The sequence below is a fragment of the Battus philenor genome, unplaced genomic scaffold (assembly GCF_028537555.1).
Source record: "Battus philenor isolate CCGP_79_NKW_IND1 unplaced genomic scaffold, ilBatPhil1.0.hap1 SCAF_22, whole genome shotgun sequence".
NCBI lineage: Eukaryota > Metazoa > Arthropoda > Insecta > Lepidoptera > Papilionidae > Battus > Battus philenor.
The window spans coordinates 8,094,518-8,114,349 of NW_027181685.1; the positions used below are offsets into that span (position 1 = coordinate 8,094,518).

General features: G+C 31.2%; 1 protein-coding gene across 1 annotated transcript; it reads left to right on the top strand.

Annotated features, from left to right (window-relative positions):
- The first annotated feature begins 1,018 nt into the window (after nucleotides 1–1,018).
- Nucleotides 1,019–15,721, top strand: LOC137923758 (U8-agatoxin-Ao1a-like). Its single transcript, XM_068767025.1, has 4 exons — nucleotides 1,019–1,076; nucleotides 12,356–12,467; nucleotides 13,242–13,320; nucleotides 14,606–15,721. Exons 2-4 carry the CDS (start codon nucleotides 12,383–12,385, stop codon nucleotides 14,766–14,768), a joined length of 327 nt encoding a protein of 108 aa, XP_068623126.1. The 5' UTR covers nucleotides 1,019–1,076; nucleotides 12,356–12,382; the 3' UTR covers nucleotides 14,769–15,721.
- The last annotated feature ends 4,111 nt before the right edge of the window (nucleotides 15,722–19,832 follow it).

Below are 19,832 nucleotides of genomic sequence, written 5' to 3' on the forward strand. Positions count from 1 at the left end.
GGAGTAAATGCTCATTATTTGCTCTAACTTAATGTATTTAAACAAGATCCAGCAGCGATCCAGTCAAGCGTGATGTTTATGATGTATCCCCCCCTAAACCTTTGGGGAAGCCTAATTATTGCAGTAGGCGTCTATAGGATGAAAGACGACTTATGATCTAACAGCAATCGCTTTTGTAATAATAATTAACGTGACGTATAATCGTTATTTTATTAATTATTTCTGAAATCAAGTAAGAGTGTTCAAGTATTTTATCAAGTGTGTCCATAATTGTGATTACTACGCATTAAAAATTATTGTTTACTATCTATCCCAGCAGACTTCGTACTGCCGGAAGTAAATGAAAAAAAATGTAACATAATTTAAAAAGATTATTTTACACACTTTGTTTGGAAATAGGTGTTAACACTTTTGGCTGAAAAATGAGCTAAATAAGACTTTTATGCCAATCACCATGTACGTATTGAATTTATTAATATTGAAGTTTGATTAAATCTTTAGCCATTTTTATTCCTGCAGTGAACGGAAAAATTTGAATGTGTTTGCTGAGAGTTTTCCTTTCGGCGCATTTGCTCGAATATTTTTCCTACTAGACCAGTAACCGAGCGAAGAGCGGTGCAGATGACGACTAATAACATTTTGTTGACAACTCGCGGTGGTGTGACAGAGACAGCGCTTCTGAGATAACACATAGAGCTTGATTTTTTTTATATTATTATATCAAAAATATCCTTTCATAGGAAAAAAATACGTAATAAATTTAAAAAAGGAACAATTAAACTTTATATTTCTAAAAAAAATGTAAAATATTGTACATTAACACGATGTAAACAATGTATACATAAATATCATGTTGAGGTATTTATACATAAGTTTCCGTATTTAAAAATACATCCATATTAAAAAAAAAAGGTTTTAAAATTAAGAAAACAGCTCTATAGAGTTCCGCCCACTGGTTTCGCTCCAGGCGTCGGTATAAGGGCTGGTTCGGCGCGCCAGCAGTCACTCGTGCTACGAATCGCCTCCCGAACAGTCGGGGTGGCGCCCGCCGATACGAAAACATTGCGACCGCGCGCGTACGTATAACCATCCCCTACTACTATTTATTTTCTCATCCGTGTTTAGTGCGTACACTGCGAACGGTGAGTCGAGCATGAGTTACTTCTGTGCCTTTGGAATATTCCTATATCAGCCATAGGTAATATTTTTTTTATTTGCTCTATATATATCTCACAATTACTTCCTGCCTATATTTAATTTTTGAAAAATACACAAGGTTAATATCGCGTTACATATTTTAACTGCCTTTTTCGCATCAGTTTTTGTTAAAAATAATATAGTTACGAACAGAATAATTTAGACTGATCTGTAGTAGTTTGTTAGCGTCGTATAAATCAATGTGCTTATTGTTTTTTATTACTTATATTAATCAGCATTCAATTACCTCATATTATTATATTTATCATTTTTTTAAGACAATATGCTTGTAGAAAATGCCTATTTTATTTGTTATTTTTTTTTAAGTTATGTATTCAACGTGCGAGCAAATCGTATTTAAGCTGGCTGGAGAACATTCATTTATTAGACTGATATACAAAATTCTTGATGATTGCTTCTGTATTTGAACGTAATAAATTTTACGTACAAATTTACATATCTCGAAAGGGTGGTGGAATTGCTCTGTAATAATTTAGGATGAGAGATTTACATATGTCGCCAAAACGATTGAGCGATTTGTAAGGTTGTAAGTAATAAATTATTTTTTTACATTAGTAAATGAATTAACTCACTAGTAATTACTTATGTTTTTTTTAAATTTAAGTATTAAAAAGATATTATATTATGCATAATTACATGTCCATAATTAGTCGACGAAAGAATAAAATATTAACAATTTATTTTCATATAAAATAACTTTGCAATTTCTATGTTATTGGAATGTGTTTGTTAAAATTGCATTAATTATTAAAATGCACGTAAACAAACAGTAATCTGTTTTTTTAGTTATTTATTTCACGTAAAATTGAATATTTTGTTGGCGTTAAGTATAGTGCCGCCAAAGAGTTCATGTTTTACTGATTTCTGGTTTAAAAGGCAGCATTGTCAATACAATTACTTTGCTAACGATATGTATCATCCGTGTCCGAACATAATATCGACAGATATTTGAGCGGCGAGCAATAAGTCGATTGGTCGTTTTATAGAAAATATTTATATATGAGATGAGCGAGCTCAGGTTAATTTTAAATATCATGAACAACCATTTTTAAATCAAATCTTTAAATTCATTAGTAGTAAAATATTTTATGTTTTATTTATCGGTCGAATGACAGTCACTTCGCTCTTGCGTTTATTAGCCAAATGTCCATCAAGGTAATTGTGACGAGTTTTGTATTTCAGTCCTTGGCATACAGTGTGCTTTTATGGGTATTGCATGTTACTGTCATCGGTATTTACTCATTAGTTAAACAACATAATGTGACGTTACTTTGTACAGAAAAACTAATAAACTTAAACAAAGACGTTACAAAAATGTCTAACAATTTATTTGAAATTTTTAAAGATTTTTTTCTATATAGTAGCAGTATTTTTTGTTCGACTTTGCGCTAATTAAACTACAAGATTTCAGCACTCAGTTTAAACATTTTAATTGCAATATCTGCTATGAAAATCTACAAATTGTCATTAATATCTCCTAAAAAATATTTTCTAACATATTCCTAAAATGACTATGCAACGATATTTGAATGTACATATATTTAAATATATCCTTTTAATTTTACGCAAAATTCCTAATAACATGGTAATAAAATTGTGCTATAATATTTTTGGAACAACAATTTCTACGCGTTCTTTGGAGAATAAATATTTCGCAAACATGCAAGTTAAAAACAAAACGGAAATATGGGAAAATTGCCAACCCGCAGAACCTTAACTCTTTCCTAACTCTATTCGCGTTGAAAATTTAAAAGTAGTGTAAATAAAAATGCACATTTTTATACATATATGTAAAAGTAGTTTATATGATACTATTTTAACTATTTTATGACAAAGTAAATTTATTGTCGGTCTGAAATCGTCATATTATTACTCTCTATTTATTTATATTAATACCTACTTTGGATTTCGATCGCTTGTATTCTATTAATTACTTCAATGATTCAATTTTAAAGCGACAGTTTAATAAATTATATTCAGATCTTCATGGTTTTCAAAATGAATTTATTTTTCATAATATTGTTTTCTTACTATAAAAGGATGAGCTTATGTTTCGGAATCGGATCAACAATATTTTAAAAAATTATAATCTTATTCTTATTTATAATCGTAATAGTAAACTATTGTCCTAATATGTATTCTACAGTTAATCTCAGCCCAGAAAGTAATTCGTCAGGAACTGACCATAGGTAGCTTCGATCAACTAGGCTACAATCTTTCTTTTATGTTGCAATAGAGTAAACTTTAAACTAAATAAATTAAGAATTTAAGTACTGTAAATTTCAACTAGTTTATTTGAAGCGACTCAGACTGGCGATTTTGCGACCAGTCAATATCAACGGAATAGAGGACACTTCCAAGTGTGTAAATATATATACATACACACACACACTTATATATATATATATATATATATATATATATATATATATATATATACATTATAACATTTTATTAATTAACATGATTCGCAACTTTCTCAGGGCTTATCTTGGATAATTAGCTGTGTATAAGACGATATTTAAACCAAAATGTTTTAAGTCCTTTTCTGTAAGAAACTTCAGGCTGCCCTGATAAAATAAACTTAATTATATTCGAAGTAAAGTTAACTGAAAAGGATAAAGGATAACTGGGAAGTTTTTGTAAGAATGTATTTGTTAAATTAAAGAAAAAAATATGTAATATAAACAAGGTAAATACCGGATCTATGAATACTTTATGATATATTAGAAACGTAACTTTTTTATCGGCAACAGACAAAACATTTGACCTCTGTCACGCTCAATGTTAAGTGATAACGTAGCATGTACCGTAGAACTACGGTACCCTACGTGCTACATGCTTGCCTAGAAGAAACCTATTCACTCTTGGCTTGAAAACTCCCGAGTTATAGTTAGCTGGAAATAAGGACGCCATATTTTCCTTTTTAGCATTTCATGGGTTTACCGTGCGGCTGCTGGGACAATGCCGGGTCAATCGGGTTGTAGGTGTTCGAGGTAAACGAGCCGTGTAGCAGTTTTAGAAAGGCCTCTTTGCTATGCGTTCAACTCATCGTTGTCCTAACTAACCAAATTTAAAATGATCATATCAATGTTGAAATCGGTTCTAGAAATGAGCTGACTGAATGACGTTTTCTTTCGACAGGCCTAAATTCTTACAGAAAGTTTAGTTGTTATACCTCTCGATCCTTACCTACTGCATAGAAATTTCCTAATATTTTTTTCTTAATTATATGATTGATTAGGTTGTAGTACATCACCACTATAGTTGTATGGTCTTTGGGTTAATTTATTTTCTAGTTAACAAACGGAGATTTCTAATAGTTATTGATGATTTTTTTAAAGAATTAAATCAATTTCAGAATGTTGTAATAAGTGTTTACAGTGCAAAATTAAAACACTTTCTGTATTAGATTTTCGTAAAACGTGTTAAGTTAGTTGACATCTAATCCACTTAGTCTTCCTTTACTGCTAATCGATCGTTTTTTTATTACAGCCGTAAAATATATTGGACAGCACCTGAATTGGAAAAACACTTTCAATAAAGAAAATATCGATTGGGTCACCGATATACTATAGTGTTTAAGTCATGCGCTTGAGAATGGTGCTTTCATAATGAATGGTTTCCCAGACCGACTTTTATCATCTTTCTAGAAAGGAATTTGTGTGATATATACAGCGTAACCCCCTTTTGTTTTTGATAATATGATTTTGTCTATTATCATTTAAACAATGGAGCGATGAGAATTTTTTTTCCAGTTAATAAACCAGTCATTTTTTGGGTTCGGGCAGGTTGTAGGTAGTCTAGATGTTCAAGATACCCTACGTATGATCTAAACAAAAGATGCGGATTTTACATGTACTTTTTATATTAGACAATACATATAAATGAAATGATTTGATAGCAAACCCAATTTTTCTCTCTATATTACATTATTTTAAAATTTATTGGTTATTAAAGTTAAATGAATTTACATTTTTAATTTACATCTTCATCTTTTAGCTCTTTATTTCGACATAGAAATAGTTTGAAATTTACGTTACACAAAATGTGAACTAGTATATGAAAATAGGCATGTCTGATGTTATTCATTAATTACGTATTATTAATTAAAGCTACTAAAACAACAAAGCGTTGAAATTTCATTACCGGGCGAATGACATGTTTACGTGTACTCCGGCAAAAATATTTATTGCGTAATACTACGCGACTTTGTGTAAAAATATGCGGAAAGGTTATGGTTAGACAGAAAATGTTGTTTGCTGTTTTATATCAAACGATATTTACAATTAGTTTTGTAATTACAATTGTAAACTATCTAAGTTACTAGGAGATAGAAGAGTTACGTACATACAACCATATTCATACACCCATTTCCGTTGAATATATATATATATAATAAACAAAATATTTGCTTTCTTTTTTTAAGTGCGACGTGGCCACGCATGCTTTCTTAAAGAAATCTTTAAAAAGGAAGGAGATATTTATTTGCTTACATGGAAATAAGGGATAAAAATATTCATCACTTGATAGAAATACTTGCATTTTTATAAAAAAAGTTTCTTTCGCATATTGATCGATATCAATACACAGAGTAATCGCTAAAGTGATCTCAAAGTCATAAAAAATAAATATACAACACATGTGGAGACAGAAACACACATGTACTCTGAGTGTGTACCCAGTAAGATAGCGTATACGAGTGTGTACTCGTATACGCTATGCTATACATAAATATATTAATAATGATCATTAAAATTCACACTAAAAAAATTTAAAGTAAATAAAGAATAATCAATTATTTTTTTTGTTTTGAATCATAGAAAAATAATGTCTAGGCGACCAGTTATTGTAAACCAAAACTGTTTGGTTATATTTAAGATAACTTTTTAAATTGTCGTATAATAATTGATTGATCAAATGAAAAGATAAGCTGTAAGAAAGGATTTATTATTATTTTTACAAAGTACATTGACATTCGTCATGCGTGTATATCACACGCATGACGAATGTCTAAAATAAATAACTCTAAATATAAGTAAATGTTAAAAGTATTACCAATTAATGTCGGTAACATAAACAGTAGTCTACAAAAAATAATAATGATAAAAGTATTAAAAAGAAGCTTATATAACGATAACAGCAACTGGTCTTGTCATTTACACTTCACGGGCATTCTTGAATCGGCATGTTAAACGCGACTTAAATAATAAGCCAAGCCCATATGAGCCCATTGAGCATACGGCCAAGCGATCTAAGAGTTTGGCCTATCGAATTAAACAACTGTTGTAGGAGTTTTTTATTTTATACCTCCTATTATAGTTAAAACAGGGACTTTGATCTTGTATAATTTAATAATTTTCGCTTTTAAACTTTTTTGCTGAATTTTCTATTCCTTTAAATGAAATGTGAAGGCTTACACCTCCTCCCATCTTTGACCACAATTCTTACATTATAACGTTTTATTTATTTTTATACTATTTTTTTTATATATATTGCATTGCTGAAGGAGTACTCGAAATTAATTAGTATAAATAGTTCTAGTGTAAATGACTTAGCGCTTTACAGCGTGACCCTGGGTGACCAGTAAAGCTGTTAACGGCAAAGAGCAGAAAACACTATCGTTATCATTTCTACCGAAGAACGTGCACTCATGGACATAGGCTTCTCTCATTTCCGATTAGAAGCAACCTTCATCTTGAATCTTCAACCGACCTTAACATGGTTGTCTGTCCACATTGTGGGTCAACATCCCCTATGCTGAGATGGCTTGTCCGCGGTCTCAACGATGTTAAAAAAGTTAGGTGCTGTAAATGTAAGAACTACCGAGGTGCTTATTTCCGCAGGACAGCAGTAGAGAGTGAGCGATACGATTTTCCAGAAAGAGTACGACAATAAGCTGTTTTTTTTAAATTTAAATTACGGTAATGAAATACAATGTGTTAATATGGAAACGTTTTGTTAATATTATACAACTATATTGTTAGGGAATTCGAATCATTTGTCCATTAGGTGAACGCCCAGTGTTACGTCACTTTTAAGAATAAAAATAATAATATCCACCACTCATTGTTAAAATACTGATGGAAGCATATCCATTAGAAAATATTAATTTTCGCACAGGGGTCTCACTCACTTAAAGTACTTAGTCGTGGACAACTTTAATAATTTCATTAGTCCATTAACTTGCCACACAATCACATAACTTAATAAATTTGAAGGTTTTGTTGTAATAAGAATAGAGATATAGAAAATATCAATCATTAAAGTATATAGTTGTAGTAAATAGCCTCATGTACATACTACCAATTGTAAGTTTTATTTTTTATTAATTATATCTTAATACATAATGCGACCCTTACACCCCATTTATGTATTAAGGTCAAACATGCAATTAAAATGCCTAAAAAATCAGATGTTTAATAAAAAAGCACCATCTGTTTCTTTTCGTTTAATCGAAGGGTATTTATAGGCGTAACAATACATACAGGTCAAAATACATTTAAGAATTATTTATAGCAAACAAAAGTAAAACTGATTGCTGTACGGTTGACATACATTTTAAGATATTTAATCGTTAAAAAGTACTTATTGAGAGTGGACAAGTTAATTGGTGGATATAAATAATGACAAACCCACGGCATAGAAGCGAGATTTCTCGTTAATATTTGAAAACTGTTCCTCTGTTAATCAAAAACATGACGATTCTCGGAGCTCTTTATTGGAATAGTGAATTTGTCACTAAATAAGTTAATCAATAATACTACTGTATCTATTTATCGTAGGCATAATTGTGAAACTTCTGTACAAAGACATATGAAATATTTTTTTTCCATCCTTTAATGCTTTGATCTTAAATCGTAGTTTCAGCCCATAGACGTCCGCTACTAGGCATATACCATCCCCTATAATATCTAGTAGGGGTATATCATAATCGCCCCGCTTGGCAGGCAGGCCAAAAATCGAAGGGTGGTATTATGAGAACTCTGCTGTCTTCTGGAAACTTATTTGTGAGCAGTGGCAATGTCGTATAAATAATGCACGAAGTATGAATAATACAAGCATGTATCTCGGTAATCGAACCCGAGAAATCCCCTACTGCTAGTCTATCACCGCTTAATATTAACCCTTATCGGTCGCAAGTCACATCTGACGTGACAACAGTAGTTTTCTACAGCGGTCGTATGGCACATGTGAGGTGACAAGTTGGATCACGATGAAACTTGCTGCCTTTTGAATGTGCATACGACTGTCTTTTCAGTTTATCGTTACCAACAAAGCATTTACCTTATGCAGCATATCAATAATTATTTTAGTGTGTGAATTATTCTTTTTGATAGATAATTAAATTTATTAATTTTAATAGTATCTCCAACATCAGATATTGAGGGGAGATTCGATGGGAAACTACATATCTTGCAACCTGATGGTGCAGGAAAACATAACGACTGATTAATATGTTCTAATCGTAAGTAGCCTGGAGGAAGAAAAACAATACTTTAATATTGTTAAACTTGAAAAAGAAAACCATTCCCTCATGTTGGAGATTGTTTCAAAAATACTACACATTAAATACATATTAATAAATGTATTACTTTTTCAGAAAATAAATATTTTTTAAGAAAATATTTAAATTGATATGAATATTAAAAAAAAACATATTTATTTATATTTATTAAAAATAACTACAACCTGGTGAAAATTAAGCACACGAAACGTGGCATCCGATAAGAGTTAAATTGAATATTTAAGATGATTTAAAAGTACTTTCTTTAGTATATTTAACGACGCTTTTTTGGAATTTCTTTACTGAATTAATACATAATAAGGAATTTAATAGCAATCGTTATATAAAAATATACGAACTTTATAAATTTTAGTAACAGTTATAAATAAATATAAACTCTTTTAGTCCCCTGATTTCTGTGCAAGGAGTCAAAACGTTTAAAGTAAAAATATATTTTCTTAGCGCATCGTTTAACCTGTTACGATGGTTCAGCAGGCAACACACTATAACGATTTAGGTCAAGTATCTCATCAGAATTTTTACACTTTATTGCGTTTATATCCGTGTTATAGAACTGATATAACTTTGCGTATTCGTAAAAATGTAAATTATGATAAAAAATTACAGTGCTGAAATTTACATGTTACTCGTGGATTATTTTACATAAGGCCGTTAGGCTTACAGGGACAATAGTCATGGTCAAAGGGATTGCTAAATGACCCTTTTCACAATGGAAGCACTTCGCTCACAGATTTAGGGGTGATCCTGTGATACTCTTCGGTTGATCCACGTGGGTCGACCTCTATGGCTACGTATTTAATTCGACAAACATAGCCAACGTTCCTCAAAATTCGGGAGTGATTGTTGCCCCACACCTGTGGCATTTTTGTGTTTTGATTTATTGCCGCCGTAACGAAATTAACGATATGAACATATAAAGTAGCCCGCATCCAACGTCTTCTGACGACCTTAGCAAGGTTATACACACCGATACACTTGCTGATTCAAAGCCTCCACTCTAGAACTTCATAGCGCAACAACCATCTATATGACCTGTCTTGTCAATCCACTGGGCTATGTCGGTTACTCTTGTCCGATTTAGGACTATATATTCCCTCATTTTTAATTCGACCTTTTAGAAAAATACCGAGCATAGCCGAATAGGTTATGATTCATGATTGACTTAGATTGTATTGATAGCCGAGCAATCGTACATAATTATAATACAATATTTATACTAAAATAATGCTTATAGAAATATCCCGTTAGAATTAACACAATGAAAAATTATCTAAAGAAAAGGCTATTTGTTTATTGGATTCCCAGTATTCACGTGTGTCATGGCTCATAATGCCAAAGTATTGTTATACATTTGATAATATAATTTGTCCATTGCAATTTACGTAACATTACTTACTACATTATATTTATATAAAGGATGTAACCAGACAAAATTACCCGAGAAAATTTACTTTTTGCATTTTTTAAACATAATAAAAATGAATGTCAAATCATATAAAAGCTATTCTTTTATTTATCGCTCCCGAGTCGAAGAGCCGCTGTCGAAGTCAATTTTGTTGAAAGATTTCTTTAACTTTAATTACGAATGCCCGTCGGCAAGTGATATCAAAGTTATATTGTATTAGAATCAAATTAGGCTCTGCTCCCATTCTTTTTATAATATACGCAAGTGATTCCTGTAATATAATCCTATGTTGATAATGAAAAAAATAAATTTACAAATTAATATTCAAATATAGCGTAAAAATATTGTAATTATCAACAAAAAAATATTATACGAGTGAAAAATATGTGAAAATTTTTAAATTAAAATAACTAAATATAAATTCGAACAACGATTATTTTTTGGGTACTTGGACTTTAATTTTGAGTATTTATTGTAGCATTCTATGTGCTCACTTAAAACTACTTAAGGAAGTCGTGTAATTTTTTTTAGGTCGGTAGGACTATGTATGGCGCTCTATAAAATAGTGAATCTGTGCCTATTTTCATAAAAAATATTCACTTATTAAATTATTTCAGATTAGGAACAAAACAGTTGTTTAGCTTGTAAAAAAAGTACCAACGTTTTGAAATAACATGTTAAAATGAACGAAATTGTTATCATTTACTTTGAAAGCCTCTAAGTATATTTTTTAAGAAGGTTCAAATGACCTGACGCTTAAGGGCGCCGAAAAAATACTCTCTTTATGTCGTTAACTTTAAGAGATGTCATTTGCGACGAACCTTTTACTTGGTCTCCTGTGATATTTGTCGGAAACCGCCCCGAATTAAGTGAGTGGTGTATGCCGTAAATTATTGTAATCTTACGGTTTTTTTATTTGTGTCTAACCAAAACTCTTTCAGTATAATCTATATGCGGGTTATAAATCGAACTTGAAATATTTCAAGTAATGTTAATACTCTCAACTTACCTACATAACAACTAAATTTTTATGTATGATGTAAAGGATTTATCTAGCATATAAAAATGAGGTGCAATTTTATTTTTAATCCAAAATGTTACACAATACACTCATGATTTGTATTCGATGCAATCCAACGTTTTATTTTGTATTAATCTCAATTTATATATTTTGTACACAATATATAGTGATCTTCATATTTTTATATAATTTTGTCACTAGATATGACATGAAAAGATGATTCAATAAAAGAATTAGCAATTAAAACATTCCAAATTTTAATAAAGCAGTTAAAAACATTTGTGTATATTTAATTAACGCGAATTTAGTTTTCAAACTCGTCAACAACTATTGCTTAATGTTTGTGCAATACAATACAACAACACAATATAATACAATACCAACAATATAATACAAACAAAACAGTTTTCTAAATATGTTTCAACGGTAAGAATAAAAGTACCTTTAAAATTTGCAATATTTCTTTTTGGTAGACTTAAATTAGCAAATTTTTTAAATGTTAATCGGGAAGAAAGAAAATATTTAACTCGTACATAATGAAAAAAAATTGACCAATTAAATATTATAGTAAATAATAAGTTTATGTAATGTGTTCCGATTTACTAATAAAAATAAGATAAATTTATTTATCCGAGAGTAAACTTGAAGGCCGGTGTAATTTTAAACAAGTATTTTTTTAGAGACACTTGCGGATTACACCGGCTTTAGGCCTCACTCGTAGATTTCGAATGACCGGAAGCGGGCTGCATTCAGCGTATTTTGACGACCTTAATAAGGTCGTCTGTCCGTCTCCACTGTCAGTGAACATCCTTAATTGCGGCAAGCGAAGCCATCCATCCACTCAATCAATTCCATGATTTCCATTCCAGAGCTTTAAGGCCTCAGCGGCCGTCTGTTCTGCGCGTTATTTCATGTTACTTCAACTTGCTAATCCTTTATGTAATATCGGTTACTTGTGTTTGTCTACTGATCGCTACATGCGTAATTTGATCTCGTACAGAAATCGCGAACTTAACCATTTCCATTGCTATGTTATTGGACTTAATTTAAATCGTTTTTAACCGAAGCTATTGATTTAGTTTATGTACTGTCATAACTATTGTTTGAAATGATTTCTTAAAATAACGTGGCTTACTCCGCTACGAAAAAAAAATGGCCGCTTAATACTGTTATTATATTACAGACCAACAGCAGGTGGAGTGCGAGCAAGATGCCGGGCGCGAGCGCCTTTCTACTGGCGCTAGTGGCTGCCCTGATTGCATTGCAGTCGGCGCAAGCCTCGTACATTGATCCTGGTAAATGCATCATATAGTATATTTTAAAATTATTTTTTAACACTTTTGCCAAACCTGTAAAATTTTTGAAAGGGACCTTTGGCTGAATTTTAGATCTAGCTTTGTTCTTTGTATTGAAACTTATTACTAAAAATATTGCCACACATAGCAGTAATAAAAGCTGGTGATGTCACTAATCCAAGGTTTCTGAGTCGTCAAACATAGTTTCTGTAAACATGTTCTGGCAACATTTCCTGACCTCTCACAGATGAAACGTCGATGAAAAAAAATTTCCTGGAGATTAAGTTTCTCGAGTAAAGTTTACATAGTTTAGGTTGTATACGCTTTAATGAAACTATGCCACAATAAATAATTAATGCTAAACAATAGTACAATAATTCGTCTTGATATTTAATTACAATATAAATAAAACGTTAAATATAACGTATTTGTTCCTCTTTGAATGTAATTGTATTTATATTTCACAATTTTTTTAGTAATGCTCATAAAACTAAAAACAATAATTACAATAAAGTTAGACAACGTATAGACCGCATTCGTGTAATCATGACCAGATTAAATAAACACTCACCACACCTTGTTAGTGGTACCTTTTGTTATGGGTAATGGTAGTATTTTAATTAATACAATCGGCAAAGATTTAGAGGGTAAAGTTGCTCATAAGGTAATAAGATTTAAATGTAATTCAAATGTATATATATATATGTAAGAATTGATATTTTTAGTCCAATTTGTATTGTATTTAATTAAACACAAATTATTATTTGTAATCAGAAGATGAAGATGTCGACCTGAATGTTTCTGAATATGACGACGACGAGAACGGATGGCAAGTGTTGCGGGATGTCGGAAAGTAAGTTTATAGACAACGGTATTATTATTAATTAATATTGTAATTAATAGAGGTCACTTCACTCTTTAGAATCTCAAATTTAGTGTATATAAAATCAATCAATGCATGAAAGTAAATCATACTTAAAAGAGTACGTTGTTATATAATGTCCCATGATACATAATTAACTATAAAGTCAAAAAACACCCAAAGATAGCCAAGGACGGCTTGCTAACCATCCAAACCAATCAGATAACTGCTCAAATTTTCAAATCAGCTAATTATTCCAAACGCCTGAAAAAGCCTTATATTCTAAAACTGCATCAACGGGAGGATAGACTCCTCTCTCTGGATGTACTCCACACAAAACATCCGCTTATATTCACCAGACGGTTCGTGAACGTGGACGAAGACTGAGCGCAAAAGACAAAAAATTATAACGTTAAGATATTATCTGTTGTGTTCTTCAAGTTTGATAACTTCTAAGCTTATAACATTTTTAAAGAATCTAAATAAAAATTTAAAATCAATATATTAAGTCTTTGACGTGTATTTTGAAATAGCGAAATATTTGTAGCGTCGGTTTCGATTGTATAAATTCGTAAATAACAAATAGATTGTAGTCAGTGCTTTTTGCTGTCCAACTTTGTTTTCAATTTGTGATGATTTAAATAAATGGTTCCTATTCATAATTATTAATATTATATTGATGTTAGAAGTAGTAATCATTTCGTTAATTTATTCTTATTATTTACGAGAACTTCAACTTAAAATTACGAGGGTTCTAAACGCGTCCCTTTCTGTTAATAGCTGTCAACAAAGTCAGTTTTTTTTGCTCACTTTAACAATATTCTTAAAAAAGTAATACAGCAGTTCATTCCGAATTCAGAATAAAACATATTTGTTAAATAATCTTCTTAAATTTATTAAACGTATGTCTGACCATGGAGATTTTATAATACTATCCCAGATAAAGTTAAAACAAAAGAAGTAAAAACCCAGAGAAAGTTATAAAGATCTTCACCTTATTTCTCATGCTAACTTTTTGCGTATCACTATTTTTTATATTTTTACATATTTTGTGTACTAGATTATCATATATGTTTATAGACTATATACTGTGATAATTTTTTCTCCGCGAAACTTTTCGCTCAATCTTAGCTCTCTTGTGACATTGACATGTTTTGAAGATGCACTTCCTTTTAATGTTAATGTAGTAAATAATCATTGAATAATTTCTATCACGTATCATTGAAGCACTAGCGTGACCTGGAACTTAGGCTAGTATTCGATGATGTGATTTCAGACGTTCGTCGCTGATCTACGTTTTCAGGCGCGCCTGTATCCCTCGCGGCGGCAACTGCGACCATCGGCCCGGGGACTGCTGCCACTCGTCCTCGTGCCGGTGCAACCTCTGGGGGTCCAACTGCCGCTGCCAGCGGATGGGCCTGTTCCAAAAATGGGGGTGAACACCTTCCTGCTTCCCCTGCAGCGGCGACCACGTCCACAGCCGACTGACCGCCGCTCCATCGGACGCGACAACCACAGCATTACGACATCGGACCCGTTACGTTTTTCGACTTCATTTGTATCTATTGCTATCCCTCATCTTTCTATTTACATCTTCTTAGATTTGAATTTGCCATTCAAATCCAAAACAGGGACCTAGAACTTCAGTTTAAAAATATTTTTGGACCTATTATACAAAATTTAGAATGCATATTCTTGATTGATTTGGCTTAAGCTTTTCGGTTATGTTTCCTTTTCTGTCTTTAGGAAATCTTTAGTTGTCTGATTGAGTCGAGCGTCCGCTTACGTGGTTGGGCAATCACCCAGCCTTATTGCCCAATCCGTACGCCTCGACGTCATGCTTGACCGATCAGACCCCGTCAGCTGCCCACAGCATTGGGTTCTTACTCGCATTTTTTTAATTTTTAATTTAACCAAAGAACCCTGTGCTCTGCCGGCAGCGTTCATCTATTAGAATGTATGTATGTAGAGTTAAGTAAGCTAAACGTAGAGACGTAAAAAAGTAGCGGCTAAAATCGATGGTAAACTTATGTCAATAGGAAGTAGCAGTCACTATGGATTAGTAAAAAAATCTTAAATGTAACGTAATAAATGTTATAGTTGTATAAGAAACTTACGATAAACGGAAACTTGGTGGAAGACGCTACAATAAGCCTTTGGAAAGAACAACGCCTCTTGTATTTGCGATTGGCAACTTAGATTATAAAGTGTAGTAGATGTGTCAACACACGAGTAATATAATTAATAAAACTATTCTCTAATATATTGTACGCGACTCTCGGTCAGGGGGTATATGGTATTGCAGCCTAGTAGTTTCTTCTGTACGTAGCTTCTTACATTGTACGTTCCTGAAAACGGAATATGGTATTATATAATAACTTATATTGGAATATAAAATGATATATTATATTAATAAATGTTTATGGAAGATGTATATTCGTTTTATTTCTCATAAATGAATATTAATCACTGCTTTACAATATAAATAATAACCGAAATCACACAAATATATTTTTAAAGTATTATCATTCTGAATATTAATATCATCATAAATCCGCCTTGAAGCGGGAGCCCTTGCCTAATAAAATAGAGTAATATTTCCCGCTGCGGTCATTGACCCGAAATGTCTTGGAATATTTTTTATTATCGTATATAACCTTTTTTTTAATCTTGGCATAAATAATTCTGATCGTTACTTAAAAAAGCACATCTTTAACTAAAGTTAACTGAGTACGTACTCGTTCCTGTTTCATGGTGTATTCACAAATATACAAAGAGTATTGATAATTTACACGACTCTAATACAATGGCAGCGACCACATCACTGATGGCCTTCGAATTTAAATTTGCGTTCGAATTCAAATCGGCGTTCGAATTAGAATTTGACCGCACAAGAATGATTTTTTTTTCATAAAAGTATTATGGCCTTAGTGGCCAGTAATTAGAATCGCTAACGCTACATAAATATTAAGAGAAATAAACAATAGAATTTTACACTTTTTATATTTATTAAAAATAAATAATAATTAATAAAAGATTTCAATAATTAATATGTACATTCCATAGAGCACATTGACTTAATAATGAACAGATGAAATAAAAAGTAAATTCAGTGAAGAATTTGACTTGTGTCATACGCACCGGAGAACTAAATCAAATACTCATAGCATCAAACAAAACAGTTAAGTTAAAAAGTTAAAACAGAACATTACACAACATTACATTCATATAGCAACATAAGTGCTAAAGTACAGACGACATATATAACTTTATAAATAATAACAAATACTAATAGTCATTTAAGGTTATAGTAATATTGTTAAGTTATAAACAAAAAAGTAAAGTCAGCCATAATGGCTTTATTATATAAGATCATTACAAAAAATCATGATCATCATCAGTTAAGATGATATTAAGTTTATTGTCTTTGCAAGCATCTCTGTTGTAAATATTCTCTGAAACAGAGAAATATGCCTTTGCTTAATTAATTCCTGAATCCACAAAGAGATAACCTAACCGTGTCTTTTCTTAGTTTATAATGCAATCAATAAATTGACATGCGAATAAAAGAAAGAGTTTATAAGAAAATACTTTTACAATAATAGATATGTGAAAAATTATGACTTTGTTACTTTTAATTAATCGCTATTATTTTAATAAATAGATCTACCACATTAGATATGCATCAGAGAATATGACAATACGCGATTATTAAACTATTTAATTGTCAGCAACTTCTTGTGATCTTTCGATTTTATTGTAATTTGATAAGTTTTGACACTTTAAAAATTTGTTCACCATGGCATATGTTGATTCGTAATTAAAAAATGAATATTAATAACTATAAATTCTACAAAAGCTTGTTCTGAACTACAGATATGACTCGTTGGTAACATTGAACTCTAAATTGGATGGAACTGTGCAAAGAAAATCTTTAAGCAATGTCCAGTTTATATCCGCTGGGATAGTAATTTTACTAGCAACAGTGTCCAAAGTGCTAAAATACAGTCAAAAGTTTTTTTTATAATTTAAAAATCTTGCTAGAATCTAAATAGCCTCCTCGTAAAATTGATTCTACTTTTCGATATAATTACTTTACAGAAAAATACAGTCACAATTACGGCCTAAAAATAAAAAAGATTATCTTAAAATTATATACTTTTATGAGAATTTCCATCCTTTACTTTATTGTTGACAGAGAAATCCCAATAATCTTAATATATTCCAATATCCGCTTACTCGCGATTTACCTTATTCAATGTCAACTATAAAAGATATTAAGGGAACCGAAAATATGATATGCCACGAAAAACGTATATATTTAACCTACATATTTAAGAGTCGTAATTTTATTATAAATATGATCAAAGATGTAATATGATAAGAATAATAGAAAAAAAAAACATTTGTCCAAACTATTTATTTTCTAAAAATGACAAAAATAACAGGTGTAATCTGTAAAAATAACATTTTTATTTGGACTACGTGACAGAAGAATGGTGCACTGCCCGTTACATACAGTTCTTTACAGAATTCTTCATTCAGTTCACGAGTCGGGGCTTTTGACAGCAAAATTCTTATACAAAATGATGCTGGTCATTAAGAACACCCTGACATTAAATGGATGGACTTCGGTCGGCTGAAAAAAAACGCATTTTATGATAACATTATATAAATCATTATTTACTTAATTTAATATTGATGCCAATTATGAATGTCATGTTTTGTTAAATCAAATTTTAAGCGAAAAAAAAACATTGTTGTCTTACGTGGGAGAAATGCTTTTGCTTGCCCTTGGACAAGGAAAGGTAACGTCGGAATTGCACCGACTAAAATCCCCACAATACGTCGCTTTCAAGTATATAAACAGTACTCGCATAAAGGGATATAATTACCTAACTTGACCTCACTTGAGATTTTCCGCAAGTCCACTATATGTGCAGAAATTTTTTCCTTTGTAATAACGCTAGGTATATTTTTGGTTATTATTTTTATTGAATGAATATTTGAATTTTGAAGGCAAACGAGAATAAATTGAACTAACTGAATACCTTAAAGTTCCGAGTAGATCCTCAGTTGAAATCTGGAGTTTATGAATAATTTTATAGAAGTTTACAGAGCGACTGATAATTGGAAAAACTTCCGTTGAACCGGCGTCGAGAAAAAGTTCCACTTCAATTCAGTTTAAGAGCTCGATAATGTAAACCTCAGTACGAACATAAATTTATAAGTGGAAACGACTTTTTGTAGTAGTTGGTGATGAAAGATCCAGTCTTCACATTATTTGTGTTTGATTGTATGTACAGAAGTTGTTATGTAAATCTATATATTTGAGGATTAAAGACAGAAAACAATTGTTTATAACTAGTGCACATAATTAAAAATAAATTATCGAGTAATACACATGCCCTAATAATAATATACTCCAATTAACAAACAAATAAAGATTAAAAAAAAACAAAATATACGCGTTACTATTTGGCGGTATTGTGATTACCTTATTATTATTAGTCTGTTGTACCTACCTTTTTAAAAAGTTACCTACAACCACCAGGGGCTGATATTTTTCTTAATATTTTCTTATAGGTAGAAAGTTCAATTTTGTTTCAGGTAGTTTAAATGAATTCGTTACATTTAATTTCATAAGGAAATTATGTTTAAAGGAGCTTTCTACAAAAACATACAATAAAATATCGGATCCGGGTTTTCATACACGTTTTGGTATATTTCACTTGGAAAGGTTTGTGCGGAAGTTTTTGACTTACGGTTTAAGGGATATGAAATCACTGTAACCTAAGAACCTTACTTTCACTTATCTTATGGTTATGGGCGAAAATTAGGCGCCGCGAAAGGGTTTTTTTTTTTAAATTACGTTGATAAGAATTCTCTTATTGTTTAGATTTCGCGCTACAAAAATGATGATAATAAAAAATATACACAAAAATTTTTATCATAAACAGACCTGTACACTTCAGGATCTAGATATTTTGCTCTACTTTACATCGACACAACATTTCTCCAAGACAGTGAATGTCAAGAATACGTCTTTCTATTTTCCCCTTTATTGAACACGAGATAAATAATAAATTGAAATTTACATTTTAATAAGTCATGCACTAGGAAAATGAAACGTCTCGGTGTTATGGTTGTCATGACGCGACAGTCAAACTGCGTAGCTGAAGTTATTTTTAGTAACGAATATACATAATATTATTTAGCAGAAATACGTAAGGACAAAAAACTACCAAGCTAACTCATTACTGAACTGTTTTAAATATATTTTTAATATAAAATCAATAGCCGCATAGTAAAAATGTTGAAATTAATTCATTTTTTACAAGACTTTTACATCAAGATTAGTTCTGTATCTATATAAATTTAAGAGTATGTACTATTAAGATGTCTCTTCAACCATAATGCCTTAGAGATTTGTAATTGTGTAGGAATTTTACTTATACAGTCGTTCTAGCCCATAGACTAGGCTTCCACAAAGATATCTAAGG

Excerpts from the sequence above, each read along its gene's own strand:
- LOC137923758 (XM_068767025.1), top strand. The coding sequence starts at position 12,383 with ATGCCGGGCGCGAGCGCCTTTCTACTGGCGCTAGTGGCTGCCCTGATT. Across the intron at positions 12,468-13,241 it reads AGCCTCGTACATTGATCCTG|AAGATGAAGATGTCGACCTG; the intron begins GTAAATGCATCA and ends ATTTGTAATCAG. Across the intron at positions 13,321-14,605 it reads GTGTTGCGGGATGTCGGAAA|ACGTTCGTCGCTGATCTACG; the intron begins GTAAGTTTATAG and ends ATGTGATTTCAG.